The sequence below is a fragment of the Epinephelus lanceolatus genome, chromosome 14 (genome assembly GCF_041903045.1).
Source record: "Epinephelus lanceolatus isolate andai-2023 chromosome 14, ASM4190304v1, whole genome shotgun sequence".
Lineage (NCBI taxonomy): Eukaryota > Metazoa > Chordata > Actinopteri > Perciformes > Serranidae > Epinephelus > Epinephelus lanceolatus.
Genome location: NC_135747.1, coordinates 7,513,759 through 7,528,470, shown reverse-complemented (window position 1 = coordinate 7,528,470; position 14,712 = coordinate 7,513,759). Strand labels below are relative to the sequence as shown.

The 14,712-nt window shown below is 40.0% G+C and overlaps 1 protein-coding gene across 1 annotated transcript in view; it reads left to right on the top strand.

The window, feature by feature from the left end:
• Nucleotides 1-14,712, top strand: part of LOC117251369 (uncharacterized) — a 65,389-nt gene that overhangs the window by 30,243 nt on the left and 20,434 nt on the right. Inside the window, exons 35-45 of the mRNA XM_078174824.1 lie at nucleotides 134-727; nucleotides 2,089-2,094; nucleotides 5,625-6,236; nucleotides 6,401-7,024; nucleotides 8,256-8,837; nucleotides 8,965-9,573; nucleotides 9,673-10,007; nucleotides 13,829-13,907; nucleotides 14,068-14,213; nucleotides 14,315-14,407; nucleotides 14,517-14,570. Coding sequence (XP_078030950.1) covers nucleotides 134-727; nucleotides 2,089-2,094; nucleotides 5,625-6,236; nucleotides 6,401-7,024; nucleotides 8,256-8,837; nucleotides 8,965-9,573; nucleotides 9,673-10,007; nucleotides 13,829-13,907; nucleotides 14,068-14,213; nucleotides 14,315-14,407; nucleotides 14,517-14,570 — 3,734 coding nt within the window. The remainder of the gene's footprint in view (nucleotides 1-133; nucleotides 728-2,088; nucleotides 2,095-5,624; nucleotides 6,237-6,400; nucleotides 7,025-8,255; nucleotides 8,838-8,964; nucleotides 9,574-9,672; nucleotides 10,008-13,828; nucleotides 13,908-14,067; nucleotides 14,214-14,314; nucleotides 14,408-14,516; nucleotides 14,571-14,712) is intronic.

The window sequence follows — 14,712 nt, the reverse complement described above, 5'->3', positions numbered from 1 at the left end:
TGTTGTCCTTCTGTTTTGAATTGAAATAGGCAGTGCTAGATGTTTTGACAAAAATAGTCCACCGCTTGATGATGAGTCCAGGAGCGTACTTTTGGCAAAGGTTTTTATTGTTTGTCTTCCTGTCTTTTCTCAGTTGACACTGCCAAAAAGGATATCGTATTCCTTCTGGATGGTTCTGATAGCACAAGGAATGGCTTCCCTGCCATGCATGATTTTGTTGAGAGGGTGGTGGAGAAGCTCAATGTGGGAGAAAACAAAGACCGTGTTTCTGTAGTCCAGTACAGCAGAGATGCACAGGTCCATTTCAATCTGAAAAGATACACCACAAGAGAGGATATTGTGGATGCACTCAGAGGGCTGACACACAAAGGAGGCAGACCCCTCAACACCGGGGCTGCCCTCCAATATGTCAGGGACAACGTCTTTACAAACTCCTCCGGGAGTAGGCTCCTGCAAGGCGTTCCACAGATGTTGATCCTGCTAAATGGTGGAAGATCTTATGACAATGTAGATACCCCAGCCTCTGCTCTCAAACAGCAGGGCATCTTTGTGATTGGCATTGGAACAAGGAGCTCTGACAGTGGAGAGCTGCAGAAGATATCGTATGACCCCAGTTACGCTTTATCAGTGTCTGAGTTCACTGACCTCCCCAGTGTCCAAGAACAGCTCTCCTCTGTAATGAGCAGAGTACTAACGAGGGCCACACCTATGACACCAACAGTAACTGGTAAGCAAATGACTGATTTTTACATTCCAACATCACATTAAGATGCAAATTCAGCAGTTTGAGGCTTGGTGGCTTTTGGTATTGGAATCAACCTAGAATTTCCAACTTCACCTGGTATGTTTACAGTGAAGGCTCCCTGATTTATTTAGCTTTTTATGATTTAAAAACACTGCATTTCATAAACACCAAGTGAATGACAGTACTTATTTTATTTAGGTAGCATTAGTACAATCAGCATGAGCAGTGTTCTGACACTGGAATTTGTCTTTCTTTTTTAATTCAGATGGGGCAGCGTTATGCATGTTATTGTCAGTCTGGGGGAATTTGGGTGGCAGTGAATACAGATCCTTTAAAACTACCTCTTTCTTCTGTTAGGTCATCTCTCTTGCAATTTGGGTACATTGTTGACAACAAGAAACCAAATAGTCCAAGAAAATGTTAACAAATTACCAAATAAAGTTGAATTAAATCAACAATTATAAATTCATGCTTTCTAAATAGTAGATCCATTTTGATATAATATATTAATCATAAAACTTTAATATACAGTACAGGCCAAAAGTTTGGACACACCTTCTCATTCAATGCGTTTTCTTTATTTTCATGACTATTTACATTGTAGATTCTCACTGAAGGCATCAAAACTATGAATGAACACATGTGGAGTTATGTACTTAACAAAAAAAGGTGAAATAACTGAAAACATGTTTTATATTCTAGTTTCTTCAAAATAGCCACCTTTTGCTCTGATTACTGCTTTGCACACTCTTGGCATTCTCTCCATGAGCTTCAAGAGGTAGTCACCTGAAATGGTTTCCACTTCACAGGTGTGCCTTATCAGGGTTAATTAGTGGAATTTCTTGCTTTATCAATGGGGTTGGGACCATCAGTTATGTTGTGCAGAAGTCAGATTAATACACAGCCGACAGCCCTATTGGACAACTGTTAAAATTCATATTATGGCAAGAACCAATCAGCAAACTAAAGAAAAACGAGTGGCCATCATTACTTTAAGAAATGAAGGTCAGTCAGTCCGGAAAATTGCAAAAACTTTAAATGTGTCCCCAAGTGGAGTCGCAAAAACCATCAAGCGCTACAACGAAACTGGCACACATGAGGACCGACCCAGGAAAGGAAGACCAAGAGTCACCTCTGCTTCTGAGGATAAGTTCATCCGAGTCACCAGCCTCAGAAATGGCAAGTTAACAGCAGCTCAGATCAGAGACCAGATGAATGCCACACAGAGTTCCAGCAGCAGACCCATCTCTAGAACAACTGTTAAGAGGAGACTGCGCCAATCAGGCCTTCATGGTCAAATAGCTGCTAGGAAACCACTGCTAAGGAGAGGCAACAAGCAGAAGAGATTTGTTTGGGCCAAGAAACACAAGGAATGGACATTAGACCAGTGGAAATCTGTGCTTTGGTCTGATGAGTCCAAATTTGAGATCTTTGGTTCCAACCGCCGTGTCTTTGTGTGACGCAGAAAAGGTGAACGGATGGATTCCACATGCCTGGTTCCCACTGTGAAGCATGGAGGAGGAGGTGTGATGGTGTGGGGGTGTTTTGCTGGTGACACTGTTGGGGATTTATTCAAAATTGAAGGCACACTGAACCAGCATGGCTACCACAGCATCCTGTAGCGACATGCCATCCCATCCGGTTTGTGTTTAGTTGGACGATCATTTATTTTTCAACAGGACAATGACCCCAAACACACCTCCAGGCTGTGTAAGGGCTATTTGACCAAGAAGGAGAGTGATGGAGTGCTGCGGCAGATGACCTGGCCTCCACAGTCACCGGATCTGAACCCAATCCAGATGGTTTGGGGTGAGCTGGACCGCAGAGTGAAGGCAAAGGGGCCAACAAGTGCTAAACACCTCTGGGAACTCCTTCAAGACTGTTGGAAAACCATTTCAGTGACTACCTCTTGAAGCTCATGGAGAGAATGCCAAGAGTGTGCAAAGCAGTAATCAGAGCAAAGGGTGGCTATTTTGAAGAAACTAGAATATAAAACATGTTTTCAGTTATTTCACCTTTTTTTGTTAAGTACATAACTCCACATGTGTTCATTCATAGTTTTGATGCCTTCAGTGAGAATCTACAATGTAAATAGTCATGAAAATAAAGAAAACGCATTGAATGAGAAGGTGTGTCCAAACTTTTGGCCTGTACTGTATATTATAAATATCAGGGACCACATGCAATGATTTTCAAATTCATATGAATGATTCTTACGGTATCTTTTATCCATTGCTGCATTCCTTTCTCATTTAAGTATTCTGCATTTTCCATTTTGAGAAGTACTGCAATCCATTCCAGTACTTTGCAATATTTACATAGACTTCTTCTAACTTTCTTGATTTTATGACATGTAGTGTTCTACTGGCAATCTGGCATACTGCGATAAACCCCCATGGAACATGAAATCCATAAGGATTTGTTCAGACATCCGGCCCTGTCTGTCTCTTGTCTTGCCCTCTCTATGTGCCATTCATTTGGGGTAGACACAACAATGTGCTGCATTTGTGTTATGGACTGGTCTTACCGGCCAGTCACGACCAAGTTACTTGAACTTGCTTTCATCATTGGCTCCAACATCCCATACACTGTCTCCACTTTGCAAAATGACTTCTTTCATCATCAGAATTTCATCAGTTCAGTCCACAAACATTTGGAAAGTCTAGAAGAGCTGCAAAATGGAATAATTTCTTCCCCATTCAAGTTGGCATAGGGCTAAACCAGAAGTTCATTATGAGAAACCTCTGGTGCGAATGCTCTGCCCTTAGAGCATATGCCGTCATTATCTGTCAAAGAACATAAAACGGCACAAATCTTACATTCCTACTAATTCTTACTTAATGAAAGCAGGTGAAAATATGTCGCTGAATAAATACAATGACAATGTGAAAGAAAAAGTGTAAACTAATGCATTTTACATACAGAAGGTATGTTATACATTTTAAAACATGCCAAATAAAACAAGCAGTTATTTCTCATCTTTCAACAGGACACACAATACATATTGTACAAATTAAGTCAACCCTCACATTGTTTGTATTGCAATGTGCAAATTGTATTAAAAAATAAGGTCATTTTTTATTCTGAGAAGGCTCTTGAGTCTGAGTTTTGGTATAACAATGGCAACGTTACAACTTGTATCTCACAAACGCACACATGGCATCTTTTTAAAGCAACATTCTTTCCATTACCAACAACCACTTGTTTTCTTTTTCATCTTCCATTTTTATATTCCTGACGTTCTTTTAAATCCTATGCATAGACTCTTTTTGATCATTGTTACTCATATTCACATCCACACTGTGTCAGTATCTCATGGAAAAATCATTTCTACTGAGTCTGAATAGAGGAGAGCAGTCATAATATTTTTTCCATTTCCACTTCTTGTCAAAAGGCCTGTCTTTCTACATTCCAGCAGTTCTGTGGAACATTTTTCATTTTTTTAACTTGAGAGTTTTTTGAATGATAAATGATGAAGATCATCATGGACAGTCAAATGAACAGGTTTCGTTGTATCCGTAAGGGACAAAAAAGCTGTTGTCTAGAAATGTAAAGTCATAAATATTACATTTTCAAGACTAAACCAATTTAGAATTACATGACAGACATTGTTAGCCCAAATTTTAATCAATACAAGAAACAGTTGTGTTAATTTTAAATTGGATTTCTGTTGTATTTTTGTCATGGTTTGTAAAGTCTGACATTTTCAAGTTGTTGTGAAGTCAGCTCTGACAGATATGAGAGTTGGCTGCAAAAGAGCTTACATATGCTGGCTTTGTTGTTGGAAAACACATCTCACAAGCAATGACCTAATTTCCACATTGATAGAAGGATGATATCAGCCTTCAATATATTGTGCATTTCTGGTAAATAACAAATTATAACAGCAGAGAGATAGTAACATGCACATAGAATTAAATTACAAAAATGTAAAGCATTTTTTGAAACTGTTTTTAGTTTTCAGGGATGTTTTAAAGTAAGATAATAGGGTTGCCGGGTTGATCTTCATATTTGTCAGAATAATTCCAGCTCTGGGAAATGCATTTGGAACCAGTGTAGACTTTCGAGGAGGTTGATGTTTCGGATGACTTAGCTCTAGCTTGTATATGCAATAGATGGAAACCCTGAAATAAAAGATCCTGTTGTAACATAAAACTCATTCTAAATACACGCAAGCAGCTATTGTAAAGCAGATCAAATGGAAGTTATGTATTCATGGCATTATTAGAGCATAGCAGCAGTATTGTGCACTAGCTAAAGTCCTTTAGTTTAGGACTACGGCAGCTATACTTATAAGAAGTAGTTCACAAGTTTAAGGAATGTTTATTGTGAAAAATGCAATCATCAAAGCGGTTCATCTTGAATCTTTAACTGGTCTGACTTCTAGCTGCCAGGCTCAGACTTCTCTCTGTTGATCTTTTACAGTCTAATGTAATGAAAATATGTGTGATGTAGGCTGAATATGACAAGCTTCTTCTGACATCCATCACATTCACTAGAAATCAAACTTTTTTTTTTAACCAATTTAACCTTCATTATTTTTCATCCAGATTTTATGCTGGAAGACACTGTTCAGCAGTGTTTACAAAGTACACTTGCAATGAGGAGAATTCAGAATATACAGTAATTTCACACACACACGCACAAAAGAAAAAATTGGAAGAAAATGTAAAAGCATTCCTGAATATGCACCAGATTACCATACATTTGGCAGCTAAGCATACAGTCTGGTTTAGGAACATATTATGGGCTTACCTTTTCAAAAATGTATCATATATTGATGTATAATTGCCACTGATACATAACTTTGACCTTTTTTTTCATATTTTGATAACTTCTGAAGCAGATTGTCATATTACTTGTTCTCTGTCTCTTTCAGCTGAGACGCAGGGCCCCAAGAAGGATGTTGTTTTCCTCGTTGATGGATCTGATGGTGTTGGACGGGAATTTCCTATCATCCAGGAGTTTATCCGCAGGGTTGTGGAGAGTCTCAATGTGGGCGAGAATAAGATTCGGATTGGCGTGGTCCAGTATGGTGATTATGCTCAGGCTGACATGTTTCTGAACACGCATACAACCAAAGAAGGCGTTTTGAATGCTGTCAGGGGATTGAGGCAGCGAGGAGGAAGACAACGGAACCTGGGTCAGGCTTTGCAGTTTGTCAGCGGGGATGTTCTTACAGCAGCACGTGGTAGCAGGAAGCAAGAGGGTGTACCGCAGTTTGTAATTGTCGTCTCCAGTGGGTCTTCAACGGATGATATCAGTAGTGCAGCAACTTCACTCAAACAATCTAGAGTTCTTCCCTTCAGCATTGGGACCAGGGATGTTAACCCAACAGAGCTCCAGGTGGTGTCATATGTGCCTAACTTTGCCTTCACTGTAGATGACCTCCCTGGCCTGTACACAGTCCAAGAAAACTTGATCACCACTCTGACTGAGCTATCAGATGATGACATCAACAGAATGCGTCCAGTTTTCCCAACCACTGAAGGTAATGTAATTCAATTAAGTCATTTAAAAAATAGTTTACAGCCTTACACCCACTTTTCTATACGATATTTTACTTTCTCAGTCATACTGTATGTTCTCAATATCTACTAGAAACTGTAATTAGTAATCATACCTTGTTATTGTGCTTGCATTCTTTTTGAGCAGTCATCCCACCACAACCCACAGAAGGAGAAAAGAGGGATGTGGTCTTCCTTATTGATGGCACAACAGCAGTGCGTAGTGAGTTCCCTTCCGTCCGTGAAATGATAAGAAGAGTTGTGGAGAAGCTGGATGTAGGATTGGATAAGGTTCGAATTTCAGTGGTACAGTACAGTGATGACGCCAGAGCAGACTTTCTTCTGAACGAATACTCCACCAAAGACGAGGTGCGCCAGGCTGTGACAAGACTTCGAAGCAGAGGTGGGACCCGTCTAAACACAGGTCGTGCTCTTGAGTGGGTCTACAGAAATATCTACCAGAGGGCAGCAGGAAGCCGCATTGAGGACGGTGTGCCTCAGTTCCTCATTCTAGTCACAGGTGGCAAGTCTACAGATGATGTATCCACTGCAGCTGACCAACTTAAGAGAAACCAGGTTGCACCTCTAGCCATTGGTTCAAGGAATGCAGACCCTGATGAACTGAGAAAAATTTCCTTGAAGCCTGAACTGATATATAGAGTTGACAGTTTCCAGCAGCTTCCAAGAGTGGAGTCACAGCTCATTGATTCAGTCAAAACAATATCCACCGCTGATATCATCAGTAGTTATACTACTCCCGCAGTGGATATAGGTAAGACAAAGCTTTGGTCATTTACTATCGTTTCCTTTTTAGCATTGTTTTACATTCCTTTAAGGATGCACCAGCTTTAAAATTTCTGGTACTGATACTGATGTTTAAAATAATAATTTGGCTAATATTATTGTTTTTCTGTTATTTATTTCCCATTTGTGCCAGGGAAACAAATACATTTACACTATAAAAAATTATTATATAGTGAATTACACTATCTTTGAATGAGCACAAATTCAATCATCTAAATTTATGAAACAACCTTTACTACAACATTTACATCAAAACATCTACCCAAAATTAACTGCTTCAAAAGCTGTTTTACTATATCATAATTCCCTCTCTTTTATCTGTTTTATATTGCTGTGAAAGCACCCACAAATTTGTCCGTTAAACAGCTGTATTTATTCAAGATTCTCGCCAAAAATGATATTATACAAGGTTACATTGAGCACATCATTAGAACGTTAAAATTTACCTTCATCCAATACTCATTTTTACTGAACAGAGCTTGAACACATTAGAATGTAACTCAAAGCAACCTCTGCGATCTGTAGTTGCGGCCACAGCTGCTAACAGGAAACATGTACTAACTTCTGCTGATTGGAATACAGATTTATTGTTCACAGTGCATTATTTTCAGGGAAACAATAAGGTGCATCCTCTGACGGGATGATAGTGAGTTTATTGCATCCCTTCATCCCAAAGGCATCTCAGGGAAGGTCTTTTCCAACCCCAACATGTTTTCTAGGGATGCCGGGATGCCAGCTGCTACTAGCCATATCATCACACAACAGTGAGATCACAGAGCCCATTTGCCAAACAGTCACTGTATTCTTCTTGTACCAGCTTATTGATTGCGCACAATTGATGTAACACAACAGAAAAAACATTGGCCACTGCCATCCGTAAATGTCATCTTATTCTCCAATAGGCCACTAGAGGTCAATATGGCGAGTATGGGCCAATACCAGTTTTGAGCCTATAAATAAGTGCGTCCCTACATTCCTCATGTAATTTAGAAAAAAAAAAAGACAGCGGTTAGGGTGCACTGACTGCAGGGGTAGTGTCACCCACCTACCACTGCAAAGCCCCAGAGCTTAATTCTCTTCTTTTAGAGTTCTGTTACAGTAGTAGATTTTTTTTAATACATCAGTCTGTTTTAAATGTATATTTCAAAATGAAGACTATATCCCTTACTCTTTGTTTGCTTGTTTTGCAGGCATCCTAGATCTTGGGAAAAAGGACATTATCTTCCTTATTGATGGCTCAGATAATACAGGTCCTGCTGGCATTGCTCATATCCGTGACTTCATCCTGGACATTGTCAAACAACTTGATGTGCAGCCGGATCAAGTGCGTGTGGCTGTTGTCCAGTATGCAGACAGTGTTAAAACAGAGTTCTCACTTAACTCTCACAACAACAAGCCAGCTGTAGTCTCTGCTGTCAAAAGACTTCGTCAGATGGGTGGTCGGTCATCAGATCTGGCTGATGCCATTCAATATGTTATCCAGAATGAGTTAAAACCTGCTGCTGGTGTTCGTCCAACTGAGGCCTCCCAGCATCTTGTGGTTCTCACAGGTGGACGTTCCTCCCAAGATGTTAACCTCTTTGGACCTCTGCTTAAGGGCCAACGGGTCAACTGCATTGGTGTTGGAGCTGCTGGTGCTGACACAACACAGCTAAACCAAATTGCCACCACCCCAGCTGATGTTCTCCAGGTTCGCGACTTCCGTGGCCTGCCAGCAATCCAGCAGGGGGTTATTGACAGGTTGAGTGGGAACATCCCTGAGGAAATACCTACAGATCCTTGTAAGCTGTGCATAAAATTTACACATATTACAGATATTTAGATAACACATGTTCTACATAAATATGGTTAAACTCACTCACTCATCTTTACCTTGTCCTCATCAATATCTCATCTTCCTTCTCACAGCACCAGACATGCCACCCAAAAAGGCTGATATAGTGTTTTTGGTGGATGGCTCCATTAACTTGGGCAGGGACAACTTTAAAAAAGTGATGGTGTACATCACGAGCTTACTTGATCTGTTCTTCACCGATAAAGACAACCTGCGGATCGGCCTGGCACATTATGCAGCAGATGTGAATGACGTCTTCTACCTCAACACATACAAAAACAGGAAAGACATTGTAGATGCCATCAACCGAGCAGAGTACAAAGGTGGACGTACACTCAACACGGGTGCAGCCATTCGCCACATTCAAGATGTTCACTTTACCAAAGAAAAAGGCAGCAGGATTGATGAGGGCACTCCTCAGATCCTAATGCTTTTCACTGGAGGACGCTCAGCTGATGATGGAAAAACAGCAGCCCTTGGTCTGAAGCAAAAAGGTGCAAGAATCTTTGCTGTAGGAGTGGGTAACGTTCAGAATGAGTTAGAAGACTTAGCAAGCGAGTCCACAACTGTGGCTCGACAAAGGAACTTTGAGAAACTTGAGGATCTTACTGAGCAAATCCTGGAGACTTTGGATGATGAAGTGAAAGGGAAGCTGTGTACTGGTGTGCCAGAAACATCTAAACGTAAGAGACATAGTCTTTTTTTTTTCTAGCTAATGAACTTTATTGGTAAGCTGTTTCATGTTTCATATGTTTTCTGTGGTTCAAAAAATTTTTTTACAGCCTGCAACATAGAGGTGTTGGTGGGCTTTGACGTTTCTGCCCAGAACATCTTCAGTGCTCAGACCAACCTCCAGAGCAAGATGGGGGCCATTTTGCAGAGGATTTCCAAAATGGCAGCTATCAGTTGCTCATCTGGGCAGATTCCCTCTGTGCAAGTGGGCATGCTGGCTATGGACTCTGCCTCTGAGCCTGTCCAGCTGGACTTCACAGACAATGCTGATGAGCTCTTTGAGGCCTTCAGAGCCCTACGGAGTCGTGGCCCCTTTGTCCTCAATGGCAAGACCATTGCAGCTTACACCAATAGGTTCAAAACCAGACAAGATGACGTTGTCAAGGTTGGTTACTGAAAAAGTTTTAACTAGAGATGTCCTGAGCCAAAATAACATAGGAAATGTACATGGTATGTCTAATCTCAGACTTTGACTCTGTCTTAATCAGTGCAAACACTGCAAAGGGCAGTGTACGAAACAGGTAGTAGCCTCTCTTGTTTTTAGCAAGTGCTAACCGTTGCTTCTGTCGAGGCAAGTCCTATTGGCTGTTGCTTGTTAATGGTAATTCTTTATCCTTTATTCCAGTTCTTCAGAAATAAAGGACAAAAAAGTAAGAGAGACTTACAGGGGAACTCCGCACATGTTATTCCTATGGTCTAAGACAGTTCAAAAATATTACTAAAAATGAACAACTCTCTCTCAAATCCTAAAACTAAAGTGTTAAAACTCAAATTTGTGATGTCATAGAGTATAAAGTCTAGAGATGCTCCATAGACAATAAGGTGAAAGATATTCTAGATGACACTGAAAGCACCCAGGGGAATGTTCTGAGTATATGGGTACATTTTCTGTTTCAAAACCGAGAACACTACACTACATAGCATAAGGCTCATTTAAGAATAACAAAGGAAACAAACATTCTGTAGATCCACAAAATCAGGTTCCCATCCATTGCCTGTGAAGCATTATCTAACCTATGCCATCACAAGTTTGAGACTCACATCTCTGGTTTCCGGCTTTGAGAGAGAGAGAGTAGCTCACATACACAAACATTGAATGAACTTTCCTTGGCCATGGAAATAATATATTGGAATTTTTAGTTTAGGTGGTGTTCCCCTTTAACTAGTGGTGCAGGCAACCAGGGATATGACACAAATAAGTACACAGTTTTACATTCAGTGATGTTGGATGCCCATAAGTTACAGCCACAAAGCCATGCCAAACATTACCCAATTATTCCACACATGACAACAAAGTAGTGTGAAAGCAACATGTGTTCTGCTGCCATTAATATAATAACTTAAATACCCAACCAGACAAAGCAGTCTATAACATAAGCAGCAGCAATATTACGAGAAAAAACTCCTAACATTACAAGAATAAAGTCGTAACTGAGAAAAAGTCATAATATTACGAGAATAAAGTCATAATTTAATGAGAAAAAAGTCATAATATTACGTAAATAAGGAAACAAACAGATTGGGTTAGAGGATGAACCTGCTTGTGGCAGCTGCTCTTCGTCTCAGGTGTGTTGCCTCGACACACACATTTGGAGGCAGGGCTGGAGTGGGACTCATTTTCAGCCCTGGAGTTTCATCAGAATCAGAATCAGAATCAGAAATACTTTATTGATCCCCGAGGGGAAATTATTTATGTTACAGGTGCTCCTTGCAAGAGAGGAAAGATACGTGAAAATATAAGAAATTTAAACAATAGTATTAACAAATATATAGTTAAATAAACAGGAATTATTAACAAACATAAACGTAAATATATATATATATATACATATATATATTGTAAACTGAACAAGATTATTTACACAAACAGAATATATACAGTCAGGGTGAATGGGGTTATTGCACAAGTTAAATTAAATTATTGCAGTGTGTGAAAAAGTCTCAGGACCACTCAGAGGGAGGAGTTGTACAGTTTGATGGCCACAGGCAGGAAAGATTTCCTGTGGCGCTCAGTGGTACATCTTGGTGGTATGAGTCTCCCACTGAAAGTACTCTTGTGCCTGACCAGCACATGGTGGAGTGGGTGTGAGACATTGTCCAAGATAGTTCGTAGTTCGTAGCCTCAGACCGGCCCACTTTAGATAACCTTACATGTTAAGTCTACAATAGCGCATTGTTCTCTAAAGCCTTGTAATTCAGTGTATTTTTCTAAAATATTTCCAATTCAGTGCAAGTAAGGGTTGCTTCACAATGTAGATTTATTTCAACATGAGTGCACATCTCCAACATTATTCTTTACAACACAACATCCTTTTCAACAATATCAGAATCTATATTCTGTTCAAATACAGTCAGGTCCATAATTATTTGGACAATGATACAGTTGTCATCATTTTGGCTCTGTACACCACCACAATGGGTTTTAAATGAAACAATGAATACCTGCTTAAAGTGCAGACTCTCAGCTTTCATTTAAGGCTTTTTTCAAAAATGTAGTATGAACCGTGTAGGAATGACAACCATTTCTTCACACAGTCCCCCAACTTTAAGGGCTCATAAGTATTTGGACAAACTAACATAATCATCAATTAAACAGTCAGTTTTAATACTTGGTTGCAAATCCTTTACAGTCAATGACTGCCTCAAGTGTTGGACACATAGGCATCATCAGATGCTGGGTTTCTTCCCTGGTGATGCTCTGCCGGCCCTTTACTGCAGCCGTCTGCACTTCCTGCTTGTGTTTTGGGTGTTTTGCCCTCAGTTTTGGCTTCAGCAAGAGAAACGCATGCTCAACTGGATTCAGGTCAGATGATATGACTTGGCCATTGCAGAACATTCCACTTCTTTGCCTTAAAAATGTCCTTGGTTGCTTTTGCAATATGCTTCAGGTCATTGTCCATCTGCACTGTGAAGCATCGTCCAATGAGTTTTGAAGCATTTAGTTGAATCTGAGCAGATAATGGTGCCCCAAACACTTCAGCTTTCATATGCTTTGTTAATGAAGAGGTGTGTCGGTAAACGACTCCAAAATTCATCACCGGAGATACGCGCATAATCGGAGTGCAGCTCGCACAGCCGCGCAGAGCCAGTGTCTCCAATTCAGAGGGCGCCAGTGAAGGCGGCCCAGAGATAGCGGTAGCAGCATACATGATACCCAGTGCCTAGACTCACAAGTCAGTCTTTAGACGCTTTGCTTAACTAAAGACTGATGTCTTTCTCCCTGATTTTGTGTTTAGATGGGTGGATACAATTTCAGAGTTTAAAAAAACTCTGTCTTGTAGCCCCCCAGAAGCAAGATGCAGCACCAAGCACCAGCCATAAGCCCACAAGTCCAGAGTGGGCACTACTTATTTGAACAGAATATAGATTCTGATATTGCTGAAAAAGATGTTGTGTTGTTAAGAATAATGTTGGAGATGTGCACTCATGTTGAAATAGATCTACATTGTGAAGCAACCCTTACTTGCACTGAACTGGAAATATTTTAGAAAAAAACACTGAATTACAAGGCTTTAGAGAACAGTGCGCTATTGTAGACTTAACATGTAAGGTTATAATAGGTCGGGATCTAAAGTGGGCCAGTCTGAGGCATGAAACTCCAGGGCTGAAAATGAGTGCCACTCCAGCCCTGCCTCCAAATGTGTGTGTCGAGGCAACACACCTGAGACAAAGAGCAGCTGCCACAAGCAGGTTCATCATCTAACCCATTCTGTTTGTTGTTGGTTATTTCCATAAAAGCTACGACTTTATTCTTGTAATATTATGACTTTTTTCTCATTAAATTATGACTTTATTCTCATAATATTATGACTTTTTCTCAGTTACGACTGTATTCTCGTAATATTATGAGTTTTTTCCTTGTAATATTACAACTTAATTCTCGAAATCTCCAAATTTTTTCTTCTTCAATGTGGCCCTAATACTCCGTTGTAAATATGAAACAATTTACCAATGATGTTTTCATCCAGCGGCTGTCACTTTGAATTAAATACAGTAAAAAAGCAATCTATTGCAGCCTACATACAAAACATTTCCAATATCCAAAAACTCACATTTAAACTTGCCAGACTCAAGCATACAGTAGGCTTTGGCAGTATCTAATTTTTCATACCTTCATACCATCCGAGGTATATGACTGTTTAAGTCATACTCAAATTTAATGGAAAACGTAAGGAAGCGTTAAACTGAATTGTTTTTCCTCTGAAGGTTGTCATTCATCTGACTGATGGTATTGACGCCCCATTCCCTGAAATGAAAAGGCGAGTTGAGGAGCTTCGGGGGTCAGGTAAAGAGATGATACCGTACAAACGGCCCTTCATGATTATCTGTCCTTAAACTTCTGTGAAATTATAGCAATATCATATTTAGATATGATAGGAAGATAAGAAGATAAGATTTCGATATTTAGGTAATTAGCTTCAAAAATTCTTGTATGTGCAAAACAGGAGTGAACAGTTTCATCCTAGTCGGGCTGGAGCGGGTGCCCAAATTTGAGGAGGCCTTGCAGCTGGAATTTGGTCGCGGCTTCAGGTACACCAGACCGTTACGCCTCAATATCATGGACTTGGACTATGAGCTAATGGAAGAACTGGTGAGTACTAATCAGAAGTCAGAGGACTTTTATGAGCTTTCTTTTTTTCTCTTTGAAGTATTTAATTTTTTTTTTTTTTTTTTTTTTTTTTTGCTGTATAGGACAATATCGCAGAGAGAGAGTGTTGTGGAGTGCCATGCAAATGTACTGGCACCAGAGGAGACCGAGGAGCAGTTGGTCTTCCAGGTGCTAAGGTATGCAATGTTCACAGAAATAAGAAAAGATAAATTTTTAGACCGTCTTTAATTTAACCAGAAAATAATTGTTTATCAGAGGCTAATACTTTGTTGTTTTGTCTTCCAGGGCAGCCCAGGAGCAGCAGGAAGCCAAGGACATCCTGGAGATGAGGGTGGACCTGTAAGTTTGAATAGCTTACTTACATATGTAACACTCTGACAATGTTTCCACGAAAGCCTTGTATCCTAGAAATTATACAACAAATTAAAAACAGCAGATATTTTTGTGAGGGAAATGTAAAGGCGAGCAAATTATGTTTTGT